At 40.6% G+C, this 26398-nt stretch overlaps 1 protein-coding gene across 1 annotated transcript in view; it reads left to right on the top strand.

Moving 5' to 3' along the window:
- Nucleotides 1-26398, top strand: part of LOC112116904 (desmoglein-1-gamma-like) — a 55054-nt gene that overhangs the window by 13940 nt on the left and 14716 nt on the right. The window contains exons 2-7 of the mRNA XM_026659475.2: nucleotides 19056-19210; nucleotides 19993-20148; nucleotides 20329-20476; nucleotides 22606-22769; nucleotides 23048-23182; nucleotides 24933-25118. Coding sequence (XP_026515260.2) covers nucleotides 19056-19210; nucleotides 19993-20148; nucleotides 20329-20476; nucleotides 22606-22769; nucleotides 23048-23182; nucleotides 24933-25118 — 944 coding nt within the window. The remainder of the gene's footprint in view (nucleotides 1-19055; nucleotides 19211-19992; nucleotides 20149-20328; nucleotides 20477-22605; nucleotides 22770-23047; nucleotides 23183-24932; nucleotides 25119-26398) is intronic.

A 26398-nucleotide genomic window follows, 5' to 3' on the forward strand; every position in this document is an offset into this window, starting at 1 on the left:
CCCCTCTTCTTCCTGGTTTCACTAAGAACTCTCACCCCTGTTTGTAACGTATGAGAATGAGTCCCCCTGCAGCTCTCTCCTGGTTGGAACAGTAGACCAGTAACAAGAGACAGTTCATCTGCTGAAGACAAAAGTTCTTTCAGCCGCTGCAGAAGCAATAGGATCAAAGAGGAGTGCAGACAAATACCAATAGCTCCCAGATAGCTGGGGGTGCCCAGGATTAAGATTCCCAAACTCCAAGTTCTTACGAGTGGTTGTGAGTCAGGAATGCCACCTATAACATTCCTGGATACCAACCAACCAGAGTGGAAACAGATAGGCCATTCTGAACTGAGGAGATCTGAGTTCAGATGCCTGGTTTAATAGATAATGACCGTGCCTGTAAATCGGCCTAGTTTCCCCACCCCCATGCCTCATAAACTGACCGACCCCTGACAGTTATTTTGGGGAGTGTGTCTCAAGCACCCTTTGCCGTTGGATTTAAGGGGGATGCAACCACTCTTTCTCTGTCCATCTCTTGTTATGGAGATCTTGGTTCAAATCCCAGTTTCACCTCCTGTTAGAATTTGGAGCTCCAGCTGTCTCTCCCCTACAGATCTTGCTTCTCTTTGCAGAACTTCAGCATTCAGCAATTGATCTGCCTTCTGATGCCACTCCTCTGCTGCTGCCACCATGGGGGAATTCAAGGGTCTTGCCCTCATGTGTCAGCAGCAGCTGTTTTGTAGCTATGGATATGGGTAAAGTCCTGGCTATTGAAGTTAATGAGAGCTTTGTCAGTGACTTCAGTAGGGCCAGGGCCAGGATTTCATGCCTGGGCATTATCTACAGTGAGTCATGGCAGGAGCATCTAATATATCTGTACACTATGCTGGAGAAAATCTGAACAGCTGGCTAGACAGTAAAGCCTTGAGTTAGCAAGCGAGGCTTCACCAAAGGGTAAAGTACCTTACCTATACATAATAGGGAAAGGGAAAGTTGTAATGCATGTGGAAAAGGTCAAGGACATTCAGGAGACACTGTCCCAGAGGAAGAAGTAGCAGGCCATAGCTTCCTAGGGACTTGTGGGCTGATATCAAACATATCTTACTTATTTTTCCTCCATCACTGCTTACTTCAGAGATCTGACAGTGAAGTAGGCGTCCTAAAGTGAGTAACTGTGCGATCATATTGCTGTAACCCTTCTAATGCCTCACCCCTCCCTTTTGTTCATCACCTCCCACACATTATGTCATGTTTGATTTCTGCAAGCTCTTTGGGGCGGGGACTGTGCCTTTCATTGTCCACTCAGAAACGCCTAACGCACCTTTAGGAGCTGAAAAAGTATTATTAATAATAATAATTATAATCAGCTGGAATGGAATGAGGCCTGAAAAGAATGTCTAGAAATTGAAAAACTGCCTGTGTGATGGTCCAGGCTTGAAAAACTCCATCAATAGTAGGATATAGGGTGTTTTTAACCCCAGGGGATATGAAGAAAAAACCTTCCTTTGCTTGAAGCTGTTTTGGTGGGCGGTAAATTGTGCTAAGGTTGAAAAGACTGACAATGAAATGGACACTTGACAGCCTGAACTATTGTCAGTTGGACTAACTGTTCACCCGAGAGAGATTATTGGGCACAGCGCGGCTTTATTGAAACAAAAGTGAGATTCGCAACAACAAGGCAAAACATACCATGAACCATGCACCTCAAGCACTGCAAACTTTTCATGTGCCATAATGGTTAAATAATACTGAAGAGACCTCTAACTCCAGAGATGTAAAATAATGTGTACCGGAGGCCACTTTAATGGCAGATGTGATACTTGCCATATCCTTAAATGCAACAGAAAACTACAGTGAGGTGGTATGGCCTAGTAGTTAGAGCATGGGATTGGGACTCAAGAGCCTGGGTTCTATTCCCTGGCTCTGCCACTGGTTTGCTTGGTGCACTTAAGCAAGTCACTTCAGCTCCCTGTGCCTCAGTTTCCCCATCTGCAAAGTGGGGATGCAGATGCTGATCTTTGTAAAGTGCTTTGAGAACTACTGATGAAAAGTGCTATATAAGAGCTAGGTGGCATTAGTGTTATTATTAAACTGTCATATAGTTATGGTGTTTGTCATTTACCATATGTAGGGTTCCCTCAGACATGGCATTCACCATGGGTAACAGACACTTCCCTCTGAGGCACTCTCATCAAGCAGTGATTAAGTTACTTTCATCTGTGTTTCTGAGTACCTCCCTGCTGAAAGGTGATGCTTTAGGAATTTCTAAGGGTGGGATCTTGCACCACTATGCTTTCCCATTGACTTGAGTGAGAGGAGAACCGGGCCCTAAGTGCAGGTATGAGACATTTCCTGTCATCTAGAATGAGACATGAGAGCTGGTATACATCTTTCACAAATGGAAAGCCTGATTTTATGGTGTCATATAAGACATGTCCTCCAGGGAAGACCCACAATCTATTTGAAATTCTTCATCAGTACTGTTGGTTTGACTTTTACAATGATAGAACAATACATGAGTAGGCTGTAGATATGGTCAATCAACTTCCTCATGTGTCTACATCCCCTGAGCTCTCTGAGTTAATCCACCTAAAATGAGAGGAATTTGTATTCAATAAGACCTGGGAGTCATTTTTACAAATTTGGAGACCTTATAATGCATTCATTTTGCATTGAGCTACAGACGCCCCTCTTCATCCATCCCACATGCCCTTCCTAGAGACACACTGGGGGCATTTGGATGTGTTACACAGATTATAGAATTGCCCATCTGGAGACAAAAGTCCATGGAGAAACCATGATTCTGCATTGCAATCACAATAAGTCTGCTAACACCCACTCAAAAAATTTCTTGCAAGGTGATAGCCGTAAGGCTGAAGAATTCATAGTATGTCCAGCTGTCCAGAGGAATAAGTCACCACTGCATGGAGTCACAGAGTTAACTACATCTATAGCCTGCTAGAATAATTAAAGATGAGACCATATTTATCCCTGATAGCAATACAAAATACTAACCAAAAATAAAGCCTGAAGGTGATATGGTGATATACTGGGCTAGTTTTTCAAACACTGAACTCATATTTCCCTAACTAACATTTTCAGAGTGAGTTAGATCATTTAGATGTCTATAGGGTGACCAGCTAGCAAGTGTGAAAAATCGGGACATAGGGTGTGGGTAATAGGAGCCTATATAAGAAAAAGCCCCAAATATCGGGATTGTCCCTATAAAATCGGGACATCTGGTCACCCTAGATGTCTAAGTTCTCGTACCCACAAATCTGGTATTTAGATGTCTAAAGAGCCTAAATTGTGGATGCAAAGAATTGTGAGTGCAAAATTGTGCCAGGCTGAATCCAGGCTGCACATCTGTCTCTTTAAGTACAAGTATTCAGACTATTTAGTTTTAGAAGGCTGTGAATTGGATCTCATTCTAAAATCCAATTATATTAAACAGATGATATAATGCTGATTTATATTGTGCTAGCAGATAGCCTTTGGTGCTTTCAAAAATTTTATGTCTACACTACAAGCCTATGCTGGCATAGCTCCTTAGTGTAGACACAGCCGGAGATTTTCTGATAGGATAGGAACACCACCCTCCCGACTGGTGCTAGCTATGTCAGCAGAAGCACTCTTCTGTCTGCAGTGGGGGGTGAGCTTGGCATGCCTATGTCAATCTGAGGGATGGGTTCTTTCACACCCTTGATCGACGTAGCTATGCCAATATAATTTTAAAACTTAGTCCAAGCCTAAATAATTTAGGAGCTTAAAATCCTATTGGAAGTCAACATGACTTAGGAACATTGAAACATTAACCTTAGTGATGGGAAAGACCTACAGCACTGGTTCTCAAAGTATGGGCCATAAACCACCAGTGCTCTGCATAGCCCTTTCTGGTGATAAACAGAAATGAATATTTTGAGATTCAAGGGTGGGATTTGGAAGAGAGGTGCTCCCTGAGAACTGTATAGCCTTTCCTTATTACATGCTCTGCAAAACAACTAAACAGATAGAGATTCATTGAACCACAGTAGCAGGTTACCCATTCTGCCAACCTCAACTGGGCTTCCCTACATTTTGTTCTGTAGTGCTTTTTCCAGTCTAGTGTTAAATTTCTCTAGTGTTGGGACTTCCATTACCTCCCTTGGAGCCTCACTGCAGTTTTTAATAGTCCTCATGATTAGGAATTGTCTCCTGATATTCAGCACACATCTTCCTGTTCCTAAATTCAGTCCATTACTTCTGGTTATGCTGTCCCTCTTGGAACACCTTACACAATTCCTCTACCTCCTGGCAGATGGTTTTCATACCCCAGCCCCATCTTCATCATTTATTCATATTTAGTTCCTTTAATTTCTCCTCTTAAACGAGTCTGGCCACAACTGTATTTAGGGGCACAAGAATATTTGGGTAAACCCACAAGCACAAACACCATTACTGAGTCCCCCAGTTACTGCATCGGATGGTGGCTGGCAAACGAGGCAGCCGCTGCCCACTACTGTCCTTGCTGAGCAGGTGGCTTTCTCCCCACGTCTATCACATCTGGATGCTACTGAGACATGGGGCTCACCAGGCAGACAGATGAAGGTGTGACTTGAAAAGAGTTGCCATCTGCTTAGCTTCACTCCTGGGCAGAAGCAGGAGTTTCCTGCTTTGAAATGGAAATTTAGCATCTTTCTTCCACCTCATCCTGGACCTCTACTCCTGGCTCCCACTCGGCTTTCTGTTTCTTCCCTGCCCAGTCAATTAGCCTGGGGTGAGGGAGACCTTGGAACCTGCTTATTCCTTTTGCAGCAGCGGGACCTCCCTGTACTCATCAACCCCCAAGCAAAACAGTGGATGCTAGGGTAGGATTGCTAGTGGCAATAGTCTAATACTATTCAGTCAGCTCTCCCCAAACAGTGACTGTCTTTCTGATCTGTGTTGTGATGCCACTGTGTGTTTGAACAAAAATCACACTTCTGCCTTTTTAAAAGTCATATATCCCATTACAGGGTCATTTTTGAGTTTGCTGTCCAATCTGTAAGGAGAAGGACAGGCTTATCACATTTCTGTCAAAAAGTACCCTTGTGATTTGGGTCAATTTGCTTAGGGTTTCATTTTCAAAGGGCCAACCTCTGTTTTGCAGGTGCAATTGGCCACAAAATTTTGCCTGAATTTTTGCACCTGCTATTGACATGAAGATGCAAATCTAAGTACCTGTGCCTCTAATGATTGATGGTACAAATTGGGTAGTGAGAAGCTCAAGCACTCAGATTTTTGCCTGCAATGTGCTGCTTCAAATATGAAGGCACAAACTTTGTGGATGCCACAAATGGGAAGACCAGTCCTTGCCCACAACTGGCCCCTTAATCTGCGAGATGTGGACAATTAGACTTACCCACTTATAAAGTGTTTCAGAACATGGGTTGAAAAGAGCCACATAAGTGCAATGTTTTATTATAGTATTATTATTATCAGTCATATGTGTCTTTCAGCATTAATGCTTTCCAAGTGTCTCCCTGTCACTGCATTTCTGTGTCATAGATTCTGCTCCAGTAGAGTTGTACCTCCTTAGGCCAGAGCTGTATTGACCCAATGTTTCAATATTTTCCCCAATATTGAAATGTATTCACTAACTTTTCCATGTTGAATGTAATCTAATTTTGGTATTCCTTCCTCATATTTCTAGCATTTCTGGGTCCCTTTGTAGTACTTTGTTGTCCTACAAGTATGGTACTATACACTGGTATATAACATAGAGATCTGAAAAAGAATATATCCCCCCATGTCTTTAAGTATTATAATAAATCATGTTTGGATTTGAAAGAAAATCTATGAGTTAATTTCCTCTTCCGTCTACAGAACTGGCTCCTTTAATGCCCAAAAAAAATTTAGTAAGCACTAAATTGTCTCTTAGTTGAAACAAGTTTTTTTTTTTCTTTTTGTTAAAGATTGCTGAACTGTGAAAACTAGCCACTACTAGAGATAAGTTAGTTGTTCATGACATTTGGTACTTCTCCCAACTTCTTGCTGTATGAAATCAGTTGTGATCTTTAAAGTGAGCATAATAGGTAAAAATTTCAAAAGCATCTAAGTGGCTGAGAACCCTAAATTTCATTTTCAAAAGTGACTTAGGCCAGAGTAAGAGGCAGATAGATGCTTATTGGGACTTTCAAAAGCATCTGAGCAGGTTAGGCATCAAACTCTCCTTGAAATCAATAAGACTTAGGCTGCATAGAATCATAGAATCGTAGGACTGGAAGGGACTTCGAGAGGCTTCGAGAGGTTGTCTAGTCCAGTCCCCTGCACTCATGGCAGGACTAAGTATTCTAGACCATCCATGACCAGGTGTTTGTCTAACCTGCTCTGAAAAATCTCCAATGACGCAGATTCCACAGCCTCCTTAGGCAATTTATTGTACTGCTTAACCAACCCGACAGTTAGGAAATTTTTCCTAATGTCCAACCTAAACTGCCCTTGCTGCAATTTAAGCCCATTGCTTCTTGTTCTATCCTCAGAGGTCATGTTTTCTCAACCTTTAATCATTTTTGTTGTTCTTCTCTGGATTTTCTCCAATTTGTTCACATCTTTCCTGAAATGTGATGTCCAGAACTGGACACAAGACTCCAGCTGAGGCCTAATCAATGTGGAGTACAGTGGAAGAATTACTTCTCGTGTCTTGCTTACAACACTCCTGCTAATACATCCCAGAATGATGTTTGCTTTTTTTTCGCAACAGTGTTACACTGTTGACTCATATTTAGCTTGTGATCCACTATGACCCCCAGATCCCTCAGTACTTCCTTGTAAAGCTCACTAGGTGCCTATCTGCATCTTTAGACACCTGAATATCTTTGTAAATCTGGCCCTAAATCACTTTTAAAAATGAGACTTAGGCTTCTAAAACACTACTAAAATTTGACCCAATGGGCATAATTCACTCATCAGCAAATATTCTGAGTTGCTATTGGTATAAAAATATATATGGCTAGTAAAACAATGGATTGATTACTGTTTTCTCCAATTAGAAATACAGTAACTCTTCACTTAAAGTCGTCCCGGTTAACATTGTTTCGTTGTTACCTTGCTGATCAAATAGGGAACATGCTCGTTTAAAGTTGTGCAATGCTCCCTTCTAACGTCGTTTGGCAGCCGCCTGCTTGGTCTGCTTCCAGGAAGAGCAGCCCGTTGCAGCTAGCTGGTGGGGGCTTGTAATGAGGGTGGACCTCCAGCCCCCCTATCAGCTCCCCACTCCCCTAAGTTCCCTGTGCTGCAGCCGCCCAGCAGGCTATCAATTGCTGGGCAGTTCAGCTGTCCCTCCTCCCACTGCCATGTCCTGCTCCTGCCCTCTGCCTTGGAGCTGCTCCCAGAGACTCCTGCTTGCTGTGCAGGGGGGGATGGGGAGGGGCTACTGTCAGGATGTCCCCCACCCCCCTGCTCCTGCACCCCGCTTACTCCTTCTCCATATAGATCAAGGAGGGGATACGGACGGAGAGAGACAGAGAGAGCTTGGGGCAGCAGCTGCTGTCTCAATTTCCTGATCCACTTAAAAAGACAATGCACTTAAGAGTGGGTCAGCTTACTTAAAGGGGCAGTGTGCATCTCTCTCTCTCTCTCTCTCCCATACACAAGGTGTGTGTCTGTCTCTGTCTGCTATGCTGTCTCCCCTCCCTCGTGTTCGTGCTGCCTTGTGTGAGAGACTACATTAACAACGATGTCTTAACCCTTGAGGGCTCAGCCGAGTGCTAGTTCATCGTTTAGCAGTAAGGCATTCCCTGGGAAATATCCCTCCCTCCTCAACCCTCTAACTTCACCACCTCAATCAAGCTTCACAATCATCATAGCTGTGAACAGTATTAAATTGTTTGTTTAAAACGTATACTGTGTGTATATCTATATAATATATAGTTTTTTGTCTGGTGAAAAAAATTTCCCTGGAACCTAACCCCCCCCATTTACATTAATTCTTATGGGGAAATTGCATTCGCTTAACATCGTTTTGCTTAAAGTCGCATTTTTCAGGAACATAACTACAACGTTAAGCGAGGAATTACTGTAAACCTAACAAGGAACCCCATGCAAGTTTGTCTTCAGTGAAACACTCCAAAAAGAGACAGGAGGGACTTTTTTTTTTTTTTTTACAGCATGTTAGTTTATATAAAAGTATTTGTATAGCATTATATTGGGGTCATTCCTGTGCTGGTGCACAAAGGACTGAGGCAGAAAGCATATGAAGCCTCTATTCCCTATGCACTGAACAGGATTAAATCCCTTTATAGCAGTGGTGGGCAATCTGAAGAAAATCTGGGGCCTGCGGGCTGCACATGGCACATCAGGGTAATCTGCTGGCAGGCCGCGAGACAGTGTTTACATTGACTGTCCACAGGCATGGCTGCCCGCAGTGGCCTGGGTTTGCCATTTCCAGCCAATGGGAGCTGTGGGAATCGGCCTGTGGGCCCCAGGTAGCCCACCACTGCTCTATAGCATAAATAAGAGCACTAAGAGATGAGCCTGACTAAGTACATCAGCCTGTGCAACATGTCCCGAGGGGGTAGCGGTCAGTGAATTAGGGGTATGTCTATCCCAGCCCCCATCCCTCAGTGGATAGCAGGTATGCTGCAGTCAATAGCAAATGCTGATTGACAGCAAGTAGGAGCATAATTTGCTTCCGCTCTCGGGGCTTGTTTACATTACCACTTAAGTCGATGTAACTTAAGTTGCTCAGGACAAAGGAACACGGATTGACCCTTTTAGATACGGCCTACGTATGGGGCAGTGTGGAGCTGCAGAGCCAGCATATAGTCCAAGCTATAGATTATGTAGTAATTATATTGATTACTTAAGAATTCCCAGTTATCACTTTGAGTGTTGATAGGTTCTAGGGTTACCATATTTTGAGTGTCCAAAAAGAGGACACTTCACGGGGCCCCGGCCCCGCTCCCAGCCCCGCCCCCGCCCCAACTCCACCCTTTCCCCAAAGTCCCCGCCCCAACTCCGCCCCCTCCCCTGCTTCCCGCAAACATTTGATTCACGGGAAGCCTGAAGCAGGAAGCAGGCAGCAGGTAAGCTGGGGGGCTGGGGGCAGGAGGCGCGGCCCAGTCTGGTCCCCTCCGGCGGCCGGCCCCGGCCCCGGCGTCTCCAGCCTGGCTCGGCTCGGGCCCTGGGGTGCCGGCCCCGGGCCAGCCCCCGGCCGAGCACCCCCGGGCCAGCACCGCCGGCCCCCGGCCCGGGCCCAAACACTGTAACTCAGTAAAGTAGATAGAGATAATACAGAATGAACATCTGAACATCTATATACTCACATGCAAATGTTAGCCACTGAAACCTGAAATGGTAGCCACTGTCTTCCTCATCACCATCACCTTCCTCCTCATCACCAGTGGCCATCATTCTAGCACCTGCCGGGGGCTACATCTCTCTACTCCCACAGCCAGGCTGGGATACAACTTTTATAATGTTACACTGATGCTGCTATGTATAATGCATATTCAGTAGAAGTTTCTCCCCCGCCCCTTCCTTATTTGTATTTCCTCACCCTAATAATGTTGGGTTGCCCTTTTCCTATAGGTTAGTATATGATTTCTCAACTTATTATCATATACGTCAATTCGTTGCCATGGCACTCTTGTGATTAGATATCTGCAAATGTTAGCTCATGTTCCTGGGGTTGGTTGGTGTCATTATAGTAAATTCCAACAAAAATCCCCCTTATATCCTCTATTCTCAGTTCCCCAAAACTTGAAAATTTCTGTTGGGCTGTTTGTCTGTGCCAGAGTTCACAGGCTTCAAGCCTTATGCTAGCTGCTGAAGCTAGTGTCTTATAGGGTACAGGCCTGTAGGTTCCTTGCATTACTGCTGAATATAATAAAGGCAGAATATAATGAAGGCAAGACAGGGAATATAATAAAGGCAAGCTAGCCCTATGAGCTACAAGCAAGAGCATTCAGTGGCACTGGGAATGACTTCTACTGGTGCTGAGCAATTCCTGAGTCTCTCAGCTCCCATTGAACTCATCTCAAGAGATTCTTAGCACGTTGCAAATCAGGCCCATTGTGCCTCAGGGAGGCAGACTGCTCCTAGAATTCCCCAATTGCACAGGGGCACACCCATTGCACCTCCCTTTAGAAAACTGGCTGGTTTGGAGAGAAGGTGGGGCTATTACCCCACCTTCTTCCTGTCCATTTTGGGGTGGCTTGTGCACCTGGGGGTGAAGTCTCTTCATTCGCTGTATTCTCAAGTGCAATTTTGGCCCACCCTAAGTTGGGTGTAAAGAGAGGAAAGCTCCTTGAGGCCTTCTTCTCTCATACACTTGTGCAAGGGCCATTCAGAGTCTGGCCCCAACTGAGTTCCATACCACATCTCCTTGGCCTGCCATGAGAGATCTAATCATGGTCAGCAGGATTCCTGTTTCAGAGGATGTACTCTGCAGCATCTCTGCTTCCAGTTGGTAGCACCAAGGAGGAGTTGGCCCATGGCAGGAAAAAAGATAGTGTCAAAGCACAGCAGTTAATAGGATCATAAGGGCTTGGTTTCTTATCCTAGATACTTCTGATGTTTTTATAACCCAATAAATAAAGCTTTTTTTATCAAAATATTGTATGATCTTGCTTGTGACAAGTTAGTTTATTCTTCCTAATCGCACATATAGTGTAGATGGGCCTGGGCTACGTCTGGCCCAGAAGACAGATACTGGTTTTACTCTTCTATAGGAAATGGATATGTATTTTCAGATGCACTAGTCAGTTGTTAAAGTTCATACTCTTTACAAAAATATTCCTAAATTTCATTATGTGCCTTTAGTCTACTGGCAGTAAGGAGAAGTCTTCTAACTGCATTTGAAGTGATCAGTTAACATTTTAATTATTTATCATGCTGTAACTTATAATGCACTCGGAATCTTCCCAGTAAAGCTTGTCTTCTCTCTTCAAAATGGTCTCTTTGGTATCCAGCAAAGGGTTTTGTTGCAATAAGAATTAAGGTGTGTCTCTAAGCTTTTACCTGGGAGCAATAATGATGTTGTCAAGCGTTTCAGTTGAGACCAACCCAGGATTTTTGGGTGGGGAAACAGACTCTGTTATACACCATCTTCAGTGCTTCCTTCAGAGGGAAGCAGAACGCCTCCAGAGCTAGGGTGTAAGAACATCTAGTGAGTGTCTTTTTACACTGACACTAAAGTGAGGGGGGAAAGGGAACAGCAGGGTAACCACAACTCACTTGGACTTGTATCTAAGAGTAATCAGATGCAATGGATTGGTTCCCCTTCAGAACAACTGCTGTTCTATTCATTTTAATGGTAAGTAGAATTTTAAAACAATATTTGTAAGCTCTCTTTTAATGTCTGTCAAAGTACTTTTCTACAGATGATTACATTTACTGCTGCCTCCACTTTTAACTACATTGAAACTCATATTAATCAATAAGGCAATTTTAAACATTGTGCATTAGAAACTAACCATTGCTCGTTTTCAACTGAATCTTTTAAAAAGCTTCTGCAAAAACAGCCCATCTTTAATTTTAATGTTATCAGAATTATTTCTTTTGAGTATAACTGTACCCATTGTACCATTCTGATTATTAATGCATTACATATTTATAATAATAAATACTTCTTAACAAGCTGCTTTCTTTATTATTATTATTATTATTATTTTATTTTTATTATTTAGTTGTATGTTTGTCTTCATTTGTCCAGTGTATCGAGGGGGGAAAATCCAGCATTCTTTAAAAAATAATGGCTAAGATTACTTCACAATAGATCAAACCCTATAGTCTATTCAGGCAACCATCCCCACCTCCCATTTCATTAAATTCAGTGGAGGTTTTGATTGAGTAACAATTACAGGATTTGGCCCATTAGTTAATATTGCAAGGAACCATCACTGCTTGGTACATTAACATAGTAGCATTAGTGTATAAAAGTAGAGAATAAACAAATCCTTACATTGGGGGTGTTATTCTCTTACTGTGTTTGTTTATATTATTGCAAAAAAAGAAAGTGGTGCTTGTAGTAAGGCAGAATAGTTGTGTAAGGTGTAGGCATCAGGAAGCTGAAATTAACTAAAACCAGAGAGATATAAAAGAGGATCACAGAGGATATTGTGACGATCTGTTCTGGCATCGTATTCTGTTTTATTGGTTTGGGATTTGTTTTTCATAGTTTATCTTGCTTTTCTAGAATTAAGGACAATTATAAGGCCCTAAAAACTAACAGGAGTAGATTCCCTGTACAATGGTTTGTTTTGTGGAGTTTGTTTCACACAATCTATACAACGAAGTGTACACCTATATTAACTTTTTTAAATAATACTACTGTGCTAACAATATCTAAAGGATTATTGACATAGAATAAAAAATACTGGGGCTTATTTTGGAAAGATTAAGCAAACCTTAGCTCTTAGATTTGCATTCAGTAAAGTAGAACTAATCAACATGGGCAGAGGCCAAGTAAATAATTTTAAGGCTTGGCAAAAAACAGACAAGATTATGATTCAGATTAGTTTCTGCTTGTTTAAGGCAACATACAGGTCTCTTCCAGGTCTGGAATAGTGTGTGTCAAAATAACAATTTTAGCTTTTTATTCAACATTATCAGCATTAGGTAAGATGAGATTTATTAAATCACATAGTAATAGGTATTTTTCATTTTTGGAACTTCAGTGAAAATAAACTATAACTGTACTATAAATTACCATCCATTCGAGTGCACATTTTACTGTAGAAAAATAATCTCTTTCAACACTGCAGCACTTTAATTTTTTTTAAAAAATACATAAATTTTACCATAGTTTTGTGACTGAGTCAGGATTTCAGTTTCAACCAGGAGAAGTGAAAGTTTATGTAAACACTAACCACATTTTGGCAGGTGTTAGCTGTATGAATGGTCATTATGCAGAGATATCAAGTAAAGCCATTGGAATATGTCTTTCTCTTGTCACAGAAGGACTGGTCAAATGTTCATAGCTGGAATTTACAGGGATCTTATTTTAATTCAGTCTCAGTCCAATCGATAAGAAAAAGAGGCTTTTTTGTACATATAGAAGTAGAGAGATTACCGAATATACTTGTTCATAAGCCAAATATTTCTGGTAAAAAAGTGATGCATCGAAGAGCGGGGGTTGGCTTATAAACGGGTCTTCACCAAAATTTGATGATTTTAAACTCTGTGGAATCATTTAATTGAATATCTAATACATTGTTGTTTTGTTTACCTGGAGCATCTGCAGGCACGGAGCCCCTCAGCTCCCAGTGTCCACGGTTTGTCGTTCCCAGCCAATGCGCCACTTCCCGCAGCTCCCATTGGCTGGGAATGGCAAACCGCAGACACCGAGAGCTGAGGGGTTCCATGCTTGTGAACGCTCCAGGTAAACAAAACGTCCAGGACCGCTAGTGGCTTACCCTAACGGGCCAGGAGCCAAAGTTTGCCAACCCCTGAAATATAGGGTTGGCTTATGAAAGGGTCATATAGTTTTTGCTATTTTTACTTAACCGTCTTGGGGGTTGGCTTATAAACGAACGGGCTAATGAAAGAGTATATACGGTAAATAAATTATGAAAGAATTCAGTTTTAAAAAATGACACGAGGCCTAACCTTGTACTCCCAATTCACCCAAAACTCACATTGATTTAGAGGTTAGATTTTCCATCTTTTTTTTCTTTTTTTCATGAAAGACACCTATGTGAGTGGTATATTTGATGATGGATTAGCATATTATTATCAAATTAAGCTAAATAAAATTGTCATAGAAATATACACCCTGTAGTATTCTGAATGCATTCTGGAATGAAAACCTTATTTTACCAGAAACAGACTGTGCTCTGCAACTATTAAATTTTTAGTACACATTTCCCCATTCGTGGGCCTGATTCTGCAACCCATATGACTTCAAAGGCATTACTTGCATGAGTAGAGAGTGTAGAACTGGATTTTGTTTGTTGTACTTGCCCAGGCATGTTTTGTGGAAATTGTATGTTTGATTCAGTATGACTCATCTCCTTCCAGATACCATGTGATGGTTAGTTTATAACAATCTTAAATTCACCACCTGTCTTGCTTGGCTGCTTTTTTTTTCATATATTTTCTTCACTTTCTCTTCTAATTGCAAAGATATGGGTTGCATTGTCCACTCATAATTTGGTTGGATAATTACAGTATGCTGTGGGGGCCAAACCTTCCCCTTGGTTATGCCTGTAGAACACCCACTGAAGCCAATGGAAGCTGCAACATGTATCTAAGGGAAGACTTTGGCTTTAGGAACTTAGGCCAAAGTTTTCAAAGTGTCTAAAGTTAAGTACTTAAATCAATATTTAGTCTCCTAAATAAAAGTGGACTGATTTTCAGAGATGTAGAATAGAAGCCGTGGGTTGTAAGCACCACTGGAAATCTGGAAAATTTTATTTAGGAGCCTAAATATGGATTTAAGTACCTAACTTATGAAATTCAAGTTTGAAAAACAATTGTTCTTAGAGCCTTTACTCGGGTTAGTTCTCCATTCATTTTTCGGATGGTTAATGTTAGTTAAGAAATGGAACCCCACAGAATTTCTACGGGATTTGGCCTGTATTATTTATCAGATAGAGGAGAACAAATCCTGATGACAAACTTGTAAAGGTGTTTAGTTCCATGAATACAAATGTTTAAAAGTGAATGAAGCTTTGGGCCTTATTCTGCTCTCATTGCAGTGGGGAGTGTAACTTCCATTAACGCCAGTGGGAGCAGGGTTGGGAAAACATAGCATGTATAAGTGTTGCCTTTAGCTTCCAATATATCACAGAAAGCATCTGGCTATTTTAAAGTTAACATCATCAACAACAACAACCAAAAAAGTCATCGTACAAAGTTTCCCCTTAAAAATGAAACTATTTGTTAATTAGAGGACAACGAGTAAGCTAACGGCAATGAGAAATATGCTTTTCTGTTTTGATTTAGAAGATACTACGTGGGTTGTTTAAATATGTAGGGGGAAAGTTCAGTTCTAAGCTTCAACCCTATCGCTCAGTATTTAGCATACAGTGGTTTGGTTTGGTTTAGGTTTTTTTATGGTTGAGTTACAGACTCTGGAAATAGACATTCATGAAAAGAAGGGTTTGTTCTCACAGGCCTTTACTCAGTGAGAGTTTTGGCTGAGTAAGGAGTGCAGTATATGACCTAAAGTGCTGACACAAACATAACCACAGTGGCACAAGGATGACTAATATATTGAGTGTGAGTGCCCAGTACTACTCCCAACGAGATCAACAAATATTCCCCTTGACTTCAAAGAGAATAGAATCAGGCCCTTTAGGAATAATGTTGGGAAACAGGGCAAAAAAGGAGTTATGGGCATGTTCAGTCATTTGGATGTGAATAGGTGGAGCAGGGAGGATTCCATAATTGCATATTATAATATTGCCTGGCAGTCAGCTAGCAATTAGTTAATGTCTTTGAAGATGCAAAGCACTATATAAATGCTAAGGGCCAAATTCTGCTCCCAGTTACGTCAGTATAAATCTGGAGTAGCTCCAGTGACTTTAATGGTGTTATTGCAGATTTTGCTCCAGTGCCAGTGGCACAGGTCTTTCATATTATCCAACTGAATTGCAAAGCTTTGAGACAGACTAAACATAAACATGTTTAAGATTGTCCCAATAAAGATGATTTTTTTCAGCCTCGTATCCCCCACCCAATTCTAGCAAATACTTCCCTCAAGTGCCTACTCGCTCTTCTATGGACTTCCCTTCAGCAGGAAGTCTCACACAGGCTAATGATCTGTGAAAGGACAAAAATCTTGATGGTACTCTGAAGGGAACCAAGGCTCAACCCCTGAGCCTTCCAGCAAAGCTATCAAGTTTTCCCCTTTAATCAACTTCCCACCTGCTCCAAAATTCCAATAGCGTACCCCACACCTTGTACCCTTTCAGTGGTGTCTGTTGCTGTACATGTAACAAAGCAATGGCTGAATAGATACTACAGCACTTAACTCTGTAGGTGTTTGGTGTAATAGACATACTTAATATTGATATATCACCATAGACTTCCCATGTGACCTTGGATAAGTCATTTAGCCTCTCTGTGCCTGAGGTCCCCATCTGTAAAATGGTAATAATAGCACTTCCCTACCTCCCAGGATAAATATACTGAAGGATAAATATACTGTGAGGATAAATATACTAAAGACTGTGAAGTAGTTTGAGATATACTGATGAAAAGCGCTATATAAGAGAGCATCATTATTATTATACTGTATACAGACTTCACATTCATCAGCTCAATGTGTACTTGTAGCATGAGGACTCTTGACTCAAAAAATAAACGTCTCCTAAGTAGGAGATCCTCCATTACCCACAAGTAGTGTCAGGGCTTTTTTCTTCTGTAGAACAGCCACTAGAGGACAGTGGTGAAGCTAATCTTCCCATTCACAATCAGTGAAATATGGCGTATAGTTGCATGAAATCCTTCTCTTCCCCCAACAATTCTGAGCTGCACGTTCAGAACATTCCCAACTAGTGGGGGCCCAAGAGCAAAGGAAAAATCTCAAGTGTAAAACTTATATCTCTCATGGCTTGCCAGCTGTGTTATCTCCAGGTCAGGCGAGGCTGAAAATAAAGATTTTATGAATATTCATAACCTTAAAGATTAGTACTTAAGGTTTCTTTAGTAGGACAATTATTGTGCGGTGGTAATACTGTATCCTTAACACAACCTTGTGATTATGCATTTTGAAGGAAGGAATTCTAATGAATAGCTTAGAGTATGTGAACATATGGAATATAAGTTACAGTGTTGTGTCTTATAATATACACCAATTAATACAGACACTGGGCAAGATTCACTAACTCTTGTACACCTTTCTGGGCCAACAAGGTTGCTTGCATGCCAGCGGGGATTTCATCCTAAGGAAGGGGAAGCAGTGAGGCTACCAGAACTGTCTCTTAGGGTTCCATTTTAATTCCCAAAGGGGCTGCACAGGAGCTCTGCCAAAGGAAGCAACTCCTAATAGGCACTGAATCAGTGTAATGTTTGGCAGGGTTTTTCCTCATGCCCTTTTCCTGGTGGTGGGTGTAATTTGCTTCAGACTCTCCCTGATTGGGTCAACTCTGCATTGCCATCAAAGCAGACTGCAGCCCTTTGTGGGTAGAGTATCCTCTCCTTCTCTCTCTAAGTGGGTAATAATTGTGCCTGAACTCAAATCCCATTCCATAGCTGAATGTTTAAATTGTCACCTAGTGTACATTTTTATATTAAAAGCGAGGCTAAAACTACTAGCCCAACATGCCTATAGCTCTTTCTTTCTAAAGAGCCAATCCACATTTATAGTTATCCTTTCATGAGGAATACTTTTCTAGCCTATTTAGGTCTAGATTCTGCCCCTCCCCCCATCTCACAGTGAATAGTACCTTATTCTGTGAGTAGTCTCTTTGATTTCAAGGTGCTACTCATCTTAAATTGAGGTGGCAAAATCTGACCCATAATCAATTATCTTCATCTTGCACTAATAAATTGGGGCCAGACTGTAAAACCTTATTCAGTGGTACGCGGTCACACAGGCAGTCCCACTGATTTCAGTGGGATTACTTGCAGTCCTACTACTTTTGTAACTTGTCCCCAACATGCATAAATGGTTCACAATATGGCCAATTAGAGTCCAGGGGGCAAAATTGCCATTTGTGAACCTCATTGCCATTGGAGATAAGTGATTTTTAAAAAAAAAAAATAAAGCAAGCGGTATTAAGTGACCAGCTTCTGACAATACACGCATTCAGTAAATCGTTGGAGAAAAATGTTTACAGGAAGGATGCATGAGTTGAAATTACCATGGGCTACATAGTAACTTCTGTGACAACTACTATTTTTTATCTTCCACAACACTTGGCATAAAATCCATAAGCCCAGAACATTGTTTGTAGCATTAGGACAAAATTCTGCTCACCTTATCCAGGCAAATAGCCCCACTGAAGTGCCTGTTCCAGCTGAAGTAAATGGCAAATCTCCCATTGACTGAAATGGGAGCAGTGTTGGGCCATTGGCTGTATAGCTTCTGTGGCTACATCACAGTTCTTAACTGGAGTGTTTACATTCTGAAAATATTACTATTTGTGATCAAACCATTTAAAACATGCTCATAAGTTATCTATTGTGAAATTGCTCCTTTAATCCAAACTTGAAAAGAAATCTGGGTAAAAGTCACACTGATGTGAGGACTAACACAAAGCCCTCCATACCATTTAAACCCCACATTGAAGCTGTACAGAAAAGGCACAGAAAGCAGTGATGGTAGCAGGCTGGAGAGAGGGCATGTGTCAGGGGAATGCCCAAGCATTGAAAGCAATTCAGCAGCCTCCTCACAAAGTGTCATGGGTGTGCTAGGGTAGCACATGAGGGATGGGGCATTGCTGCAGCCCTATGCCCTAATGGCATGTAGAGACTGGGTTTTGCTTTCTCAATCCCACATTTTACCCACTTAAAGCCAGATTACTCAGGCTTTTTATAGACAAAAGGAATTTCATCATCTGTGCACAGCTCTTTTCAGGATATATCTACTCATTTCACACGCAGAACTCCTTGTGTGGTACACACAGATTGAGTGCCAAATATGGCTCAGTACATTTTTCTTAGATTTGTAAGTGAAAGATACCCAACCTTTGTATTCGACTAACTGTATTACTGTATTTGCAGGTATTCTTGGATTTCAGCATTGGATTTCATGTAGAGGTAATATATTTATAAAAATAGTTATTATTAAACAGCAGATTTTCTGAGCAATGAAAATGTAACTATCATTAAAAATGAAATAAAGAATTGAAAGGGTTTTATAAGCTAAGATATTTTTGGACCATAAAATCTGAAAAAAATACTTAAATGTTGACCTGCTAAGGAAAGAGATCTGGTCCTGCAAACTCCTAATTTTATTGAAGTCAGCGGACTACTCACATGAGCAAGAACTTGCAAGAGTAAGGATGTGCAGGCTTAGGCTCTGGGACTATAAGCTTTATAAACAGATCATTAGTCTATACTAATGTTCATACTGTTTACTATCTACTGTCTTCCATACTTTACACTGTTAAAATCCTACCAGTCTATATTGGTTACAACTGTATTCAGACTGCTTGTCATAGTGACCCTGGAACTCTTTCTGCCTAAGGTGAAAGAATGGAATGAAAATGGTGTGGCGCGATGGAAAACCTTCAGAAGACAAAAACGGGAATGGATTAAATTTGCTGCAAATTGTAGGGAAGGAGAAGATAATTCAAGGAAGAATCCAATTGCCAAAGTAAGTGTTGTTTATTGATTAGAAAGTATGTTGCAAAGAAAAAGCGATAAAGCTAGAGACCTAATTGAGCTAACTGGTGGAGACCTTGAAATATAAATTTTGCCGAGCATGTCCAAAAGAAAAAAGGCAGAATAGGAGAGGGAAGGAGCTCTAGAGCTGCTGGTTCTACTGAGATTACCATACCCACATAAGATCAGAAAGTTGTGGACTAGATTGTGGTACTGAGTGTTCTTGGGGCACTACGGAGGCCTCCTAGAGCACAAGTGGAGCATGAATGCTGCTGCATTTTTTGGGAAGTGCAGCATACATTCTGTCTGATGCCAGCTACACCATCACTTCATAATGGCGCTCTCTTTCCCCACCCACTTTGAGGAATCCCTGAGAGCAAGGATTGGGATGGTGTCTGACTAGTGTGCAAGGAGGCAATGGGGCAGAAGAGCAGGAAGGTCCCAGAGCCCAGGCTCTACCCCAAGCCCAAACATCTACACTGCACTTTTGTAGCCCTGCAGCCCAAGCCCCGCAAGTCTGAGTCATCTGACACAGGTCAGCCATGGGTGTTTAATTGCAGTATAGACATATCCTGAAAGAGCAGCACTGGAAAGCTCTCTAAGGGGCTACATCCAGCCCACCATGTTAAAGAGAATTCTGGCATAATGCAGTCTGTGGGGCCCATGAGGAGAGTAACTGAGAATTCTGTAAGGCTTTGTGAAGGGAGAAGCCATCACTTGTGTTCTCAGTAAACTGTGATAAACATAATATTTTCCATTTGTTTATTGTTGTAGATTCGATCAGATTGCGAAGAAAACCTACCAGTTATATACAGCATCTCTGGAATAGGGATTGATCAGCCACCTTATGGGATCTTTGTTATTAATTCAAGAACTGGAGAAATTAATATAACATCAATAGTTGATCGAGAGGTGACATCAGAATTTGTTGTAAGTGTTGTACAATCCATTTATTAGCACAGTGTATTCTCCTTTCTTTTTTACTTCATACCTTCTTTTGATGAATGCTGACAGAGAGGGAAGTGAAGTTTCAATTAATAATTATTTTCAAAATTTGAGTTTGTTTCTTCTTCTTTTAAATTATACATATTTGTAATCCTCTTTATCCAGATTCGCTGCTTTGCTAAACATGCACTTACTCATAGAGATTTAGAACCACCTCTTGACCTTCGAGTCAAAGTTCTGGATATAAATGACAATGCGCCGATATTTTCACAAGCAACGTATATGGGATCTATTGAAGAATGCTCTATGGAGAGTAAGTAACTATTCTGTGCACATTTTACAGCAATTGTCAGTAGCCATAGCAATAGTGGAGACTGCAAGACAATTACCACGCTTTTTTTCAGCTGCTCATAATGTTCTCAATCAAATTCTTTTCACATTTAGAAATTTTTAGGAAAATGGGTTATTTTTTTTTCTTTTTAAGTTTGGTTACTTGTTTGTGAGGGTAAATATAATTATAAATAATATCATTTTCCCCATGTGTCTTGATCTGAAAATATGTGTTTGTATAACTAAAAATGTGGCTGACGTTGGCAACTGCAAAGTAACATCCTAATATGGCAAACCCTTCCTACTAAGTACAGGGCTTACTACCAAGAGAATTCCTACTGACCTTACCCATGTGAATAATCTTTGTACACATCAGTAGTATCATTGAACTGCATGGGACTATAAAGATTACTCACATGACTATACATTTGAAGGTTATAGCCTATACTGTGACTTAAAACCAATCTGATGAAAACCACTTACTGCTTTTTAAATTACGGACACTTATATTTGGCAGTGTCCAACTTTTATATTAGAAGAATTCTGAAACTTTTTTCTGTTAGGCCCTAATCCTGCAAGTTACTTCACGTGCCCTTAATTTGTAATGCTTTTTTAAGAAAGCATTTTTTAAAAAGTAATTGATTACTGTGACCAGGTTTAGCCATAAGTAGCTGATACAATGTTGACCACAACTTGTCCTTGTCTATATTGATCCCAATGTTATGGGAAGCATCATTTAGTTAGCTCAACTCTTCACAATTTATATTCTAACACAAGGCAATTTTGAAGTGAAGTCAAGCCCTGGAAGTCAATAAATGAAAGAGGGAGAGTCTGCTTCTTCCGGCATTCTCTCCCCTCCTATGAAAAAAGGACATATTGCCATATCTGTACCATGCACCAAGCAGGAAACTAGGGGACACCTAATGGCTCTGTCAGTTCCCTTTCCCCTCCTGGCAATCCTTAAGTGGGTGGAGAGGATGGTTGAGAGCAAAGTGGTTGTTCCCCTTCACAGCTCCACACTATGTGCTATAGGTCTGCTTAGGGACGTGAATTCCTTTCAAATGCCCCCATTCTTTTCCTCCTGCCTTGTCCCTTTGCACAAAATAATGCAATTTGTTTAACCATATGATATCAACATCCGTGATAACATACAGCCACAAAATTAGTGAACTCCCCCTACTTATTGTCATGTATTCATATTTTTAAAGGCCCAAATGAACTATTGTGATCATTTAGTCTGACTTCCTGCATAACTCAGGTCATAGAATTTCAAAGTTCATCTACTTTAACCATTGAGACTAAAGGCAAAATTTTATCCCACTGAAACTTAAAACACAGCTGTCCAGTTTAAAGCCTTGTGAATAAAATTAACTCATTTGATAGATTCACATATGGAAGCATGTTTTGGTGTAATTAATACTGCAAAGTAAAATGAATATACAAAATTCCAGGAAGGCATCAACATAAACTACTGAATATGAAGACGTTCTCCAAAAAACCCCAGCATGAAGTCTGATTTTCATGATTTCATTAAAACAAACTTTGAAATTGTTGTTACTATGTTATTCTAAACTTAAATGGATGTTTATGCATCCTACATGTATATGTGAGATCAGAATACAATTTTAAAAATATAGTGTGATTATATGTGCAGTATATCATCTTTAACAAACAACACAATAGTTAATTTATTGTGAGATTATTTGCTGGCATTTCAAAATACTAGGGTTGCTAACATATCTCTTCATCTTTAAATAAAAACCACTTAATGTGGGAAAAATCATAAATAGTTACAATCCTGATTTTACATTTTTAAAAATTCACTGATGATATAGGTTTCCAAACCCCTGCTTATCACATTATGATAACCATTTCCATGGCATGTAAATGATGTTCATGATCACAAAACTACAGATTTCACTTGGAATAAGTACAGCCACTGTTTTACTAAATTAAGTACTTTCTATTATTTTCTTAGTAAATGAAATTAAACATAGCTCCTTATAAGTAATATAATTCTTGTGTTTTGATGACTGCTTGTCTTGCTGAGTAGTTTAAATTAACAAAATAGGGCTCTTATGCCAATTTAAGTGATATTGTCTTAATTCCTAGATACTCTGGTGATGAAAATAACTGCCACGGATGCAGATGAGCCAAATAACTTGAATTCCAAAATTGCCTACAAGATAGAGAGTCAGGAACCTGCAGGTGCATCAATGTTTATTCTAAATAAACATACTGGAGAAGTTCACATAGCAAATTTTCTTGACAGAGAGGTAAAAGCTTCAATATGTTAATATTCAGTCTGAAAGAATGTGTGTGTGTGTGAGAGGGGAAGAGAGAGAGAGTAATGTATTTAGTGTTACAAAAGTGAAATAGAAGATTGAAAAGGCTTTATTTTTTATAATACATAGATACAGTATGGGTTTTTTACTGTATTATAGCAAATATTTGTATCTATAACAAATTGGTGTATTTGAAAAGAGCAGCAAGAAATTACTATTCATTATGTTTTAACTTGTAAATAATGTGTTCATTTTTCTTGCCAATTTAGCAATATAGCAGCTACTCTCTTGTTGTGAAAGCCTCAGACCGCGATGGAGCTGCAGATGGAATCTCCTCCCTTTGTAGTTGTGCTATTCAAGTTATTGATGTCAACGATAATTTCCCAACTCTTTCACAGAGTTCAGTAAGTTTTTTTCCCCATCAAAAGTAACATCACTAACATTTCTATGCCCTAACATCACAGAGATAACCAGTGGAGCCCTTACTCATTCTCAGGAGAACTTTCTCCTATGAATAGTCCTATCACAAAGGTACTATTCACATGAACAAGTTCTCACCAACATAGGTAAGCAAGCATTCCACAACCTGGCCCAGGGTCTACAGTATAGGCACTGACTCCGTGGGTGCTCCGGGGTCAAGCACCCAGAGTAAAAAAAGAGTGGGTGCTCAGCACCCAGGAGTCAGAGCTTGAGTGTGGAATGTGATCAGTTCTGTGCTGCTAACACCTTCTGCCCTTGTGGCAAGGAGTTTGTTTATAAACAGAGGCAGGGTGAATAAGATAACAAAAGGCTTGTCATTAAATTAAATTAAATTAAGGATCGTTAGATGATCCTGAAAGCATTCCCAGGCACTCCAGTTAAAAGATAGGAAACAAAGGGTAGGAATAAATGGTCCATTTTCAGAATGGAGAGAAGTAAACCGAGGTACCCTTCCCCCCCCACCCCCCGGGGCTTGTACTGGTCTGGGGTCAGTGCTGTTCAACATAGTCATAAATGATCTGCAAAAAGAGGTAAACAGTGAGGTGGCAAAGTTTGCAGATGAATCAAAATTATTCAAGATAGTTAAGTCCAAAGCAGACTGCAAAGAGTTACAAAGGAATCTCACAAAACTGGGTGACTTGGCAACAAAATGACAGATGAAATTCAGTGATAGATGCAAAGTAATGCACATGGCAAAATATAATCCCACTATACATACAAAAGGATGTTGCCTAAATTACCTGTTACCCATCAAGAAAGAGATCTTGGAGTCATCTGCAGTACTCTGGAAGCATTGTTTCCAGAGTACTGCAAATTCATAAGAATCCTTCTCACTGTGCCTGTATAATCCTGAACTGTGGAATGCTCATTCTCCTGCTTCAGAAGACTTAAAAATTATCTCCAGTCATCAATGGATCAGACACAACCGAATAATGTAGCTGTCCTTAACGTGTATCAGGGAACCTAGATGTAATTAAGATTGCTGACAGTTTCATCCAGAAAGCTATAGTGAGACATAATGTCTTTAAACTGTTAGTGAAGACAGCTTGTAGGTGATTGCAATGATCTTAATATACTGTATGTCATGATAATGTAATTATGTAGTTCATAACAGTTGAATCATTATTAACATAGTAAAGATACCAATGATAGACACATTCAATAACTAGAATATGAAAGAAGTGTATAAATATGCTGAAAATAGCCCCCCCCCACAAAACTTGCAGAGTGCCCCCCTCCCCCAAACACACACACCTCTTCTAAAGCATCCACTGGCCAAAACAAAAGTCAGTGCCTCTGGTCTACACACACAATTCTGATTACAAATAAACAGGTTCCTTTTGCATTGCATGAAACCAGCTACAGTGGTTCATGCATATGAAGTGGGGGACAAATTATGTAGTCCATCCACAGGATTTTTTCAGTCCTTATTCATGGAAAACACCCATTGACTTCACCCAGGATGATTTCACAGACATCTGGGGCAATACACACATTTGAATAGCAATCAGAACCACACCCTATGTGGGGCACATGGTATTTTCACAACTAGTATTGATTGTGAAGATAACATATTTCAGAAATGTAAAACCAACATATGCTTCTCTGTAGTGGTTCTTCATTACAAAATATCTTTTCAGTGCTTGTTAACAGAGTGTGCATCTGTCATTCTAGTATTCAGCAACTATTGTGGAAAATTCACTCAGTTCAGAATTGCTACGGATACAAGTTCTGGATGCTGATGAACAGTATTCGGACAATTGGTTGGCAGAATTTTTCTTTATATCTGGCAATGAAGACAACTGCTTTGAATTCGTAACAGATACAGCAACTAATGAGGGTATTCTGAGGGTTATTAAGGTAAGGATGTATAAGTATTATAATTCACAGATTTTAAAATGACATTTCCATATCATTAGGGCCAGATTCTGGTGTGTATAAAATGCAAGGGAATCCCAAATCATGCACTCCCCGTGTATAAGGTGTAAGAGAATCCTATGCTGGGAGTGGAGCTGGATACTTTCTTCCCCCTAGCTGGGGAAGGGGCTATGGCCCCACAACCATCTCACACTGACTGGCAACCCTTGGCAAGGGATGTGCATATTATGCCTCCATGAGAGAGCCTCTCATCAGGACACTCCCTATAGTGCCAATGACTATATTCTCCTTGTCTTTACACTGTGCAGGTAGTTTCCTATTCATGTTCCTTACCAGAGCTGTGGTTTACATAGCCACTATATACTATTCATATAGCAATACATATTGGCAAGAACAAAGAAAATAAAAGTTAAGGCTAACATTCCTTCCTGCCACTGAGGCAAAAACAAAGTAAAAAAGGAATGTCAATTTTAACTTTATATTTCTTGGCTTTTTTCAGCTTAATGTAACTTTGATTAAGCATAGTATTTTGAATATGGATTTTTTTCTTTAGGTTCCCCCATTAATAGTTATATGTGCTTTGTCTTAAAGCATATGATTTATCTAGAGGAGCATAAATATTTTGTTAATTTGTTTTTAGAATTAGAAAACTAAATTTAGAGTGATACATAGAATAATAGTTTTCTGAGCAAAGCCCCATGTACTATGTGATTATGTGATTATGCAGATAGTCACATAATCCTCCCCTTTTGTAAAGCAGCCACATAAAGCTCTCTTTTGTGGCACATAAAAGACCCACCAGAGGCTTGGAAGAGTAGGATAGAAGGAACTAGAATAGCAAGGAGGCTAAAGGAAAAATATCAGCTGCAGAAAGAGACTTGAAGAGGGGTTCCTGCCACTGCCAAGTCTGCTGGATCAGAACCCCCAATCTCATAAAATTTAGGAGCTTTACAGGACAAGTATACTCCAACTCCCTCCTTCACCGTGTAAGAGTTCTACTGTAGTGGAGCTGGGGCAAGCTGGTAGCGATGAGGCAAGCAGCCTGGCTGCTCCTGTTGACGTCTTTGGAGTGCTGCAGCTGGGATTGTGTCTACCCTGTTGGGTTCCTAAGCTTTACTATGGGCTGTGTTCTGGTGTAGTTTGAGTTCAGCAGGACAAGCATCTGGTCCTGGGATCCTGCTCGGCTTTAACTTTAATGGCTTCCTAGCTGTAGTCCCTTTCGCAGATCTCTCCCAGACAGCCCTGACTCTCAAAATACCTTC

The sequence above is a fragment of the Terrapene carolina genome, unplaced genomic scaffold (assembly GCF_002925995.2).
Source record: "Terrapene carolina triunguis isolate 2854851 unplaced genomic scaffold, T_m_triunguis-2.0 Scaffold58, whole genome shotgun sequence".
Classification (NCBI taxonomy): Eukaryota; Metazoa; Chordata; order Testudines; family Emydidae; genus Terrapene; species Terrapene triunguis.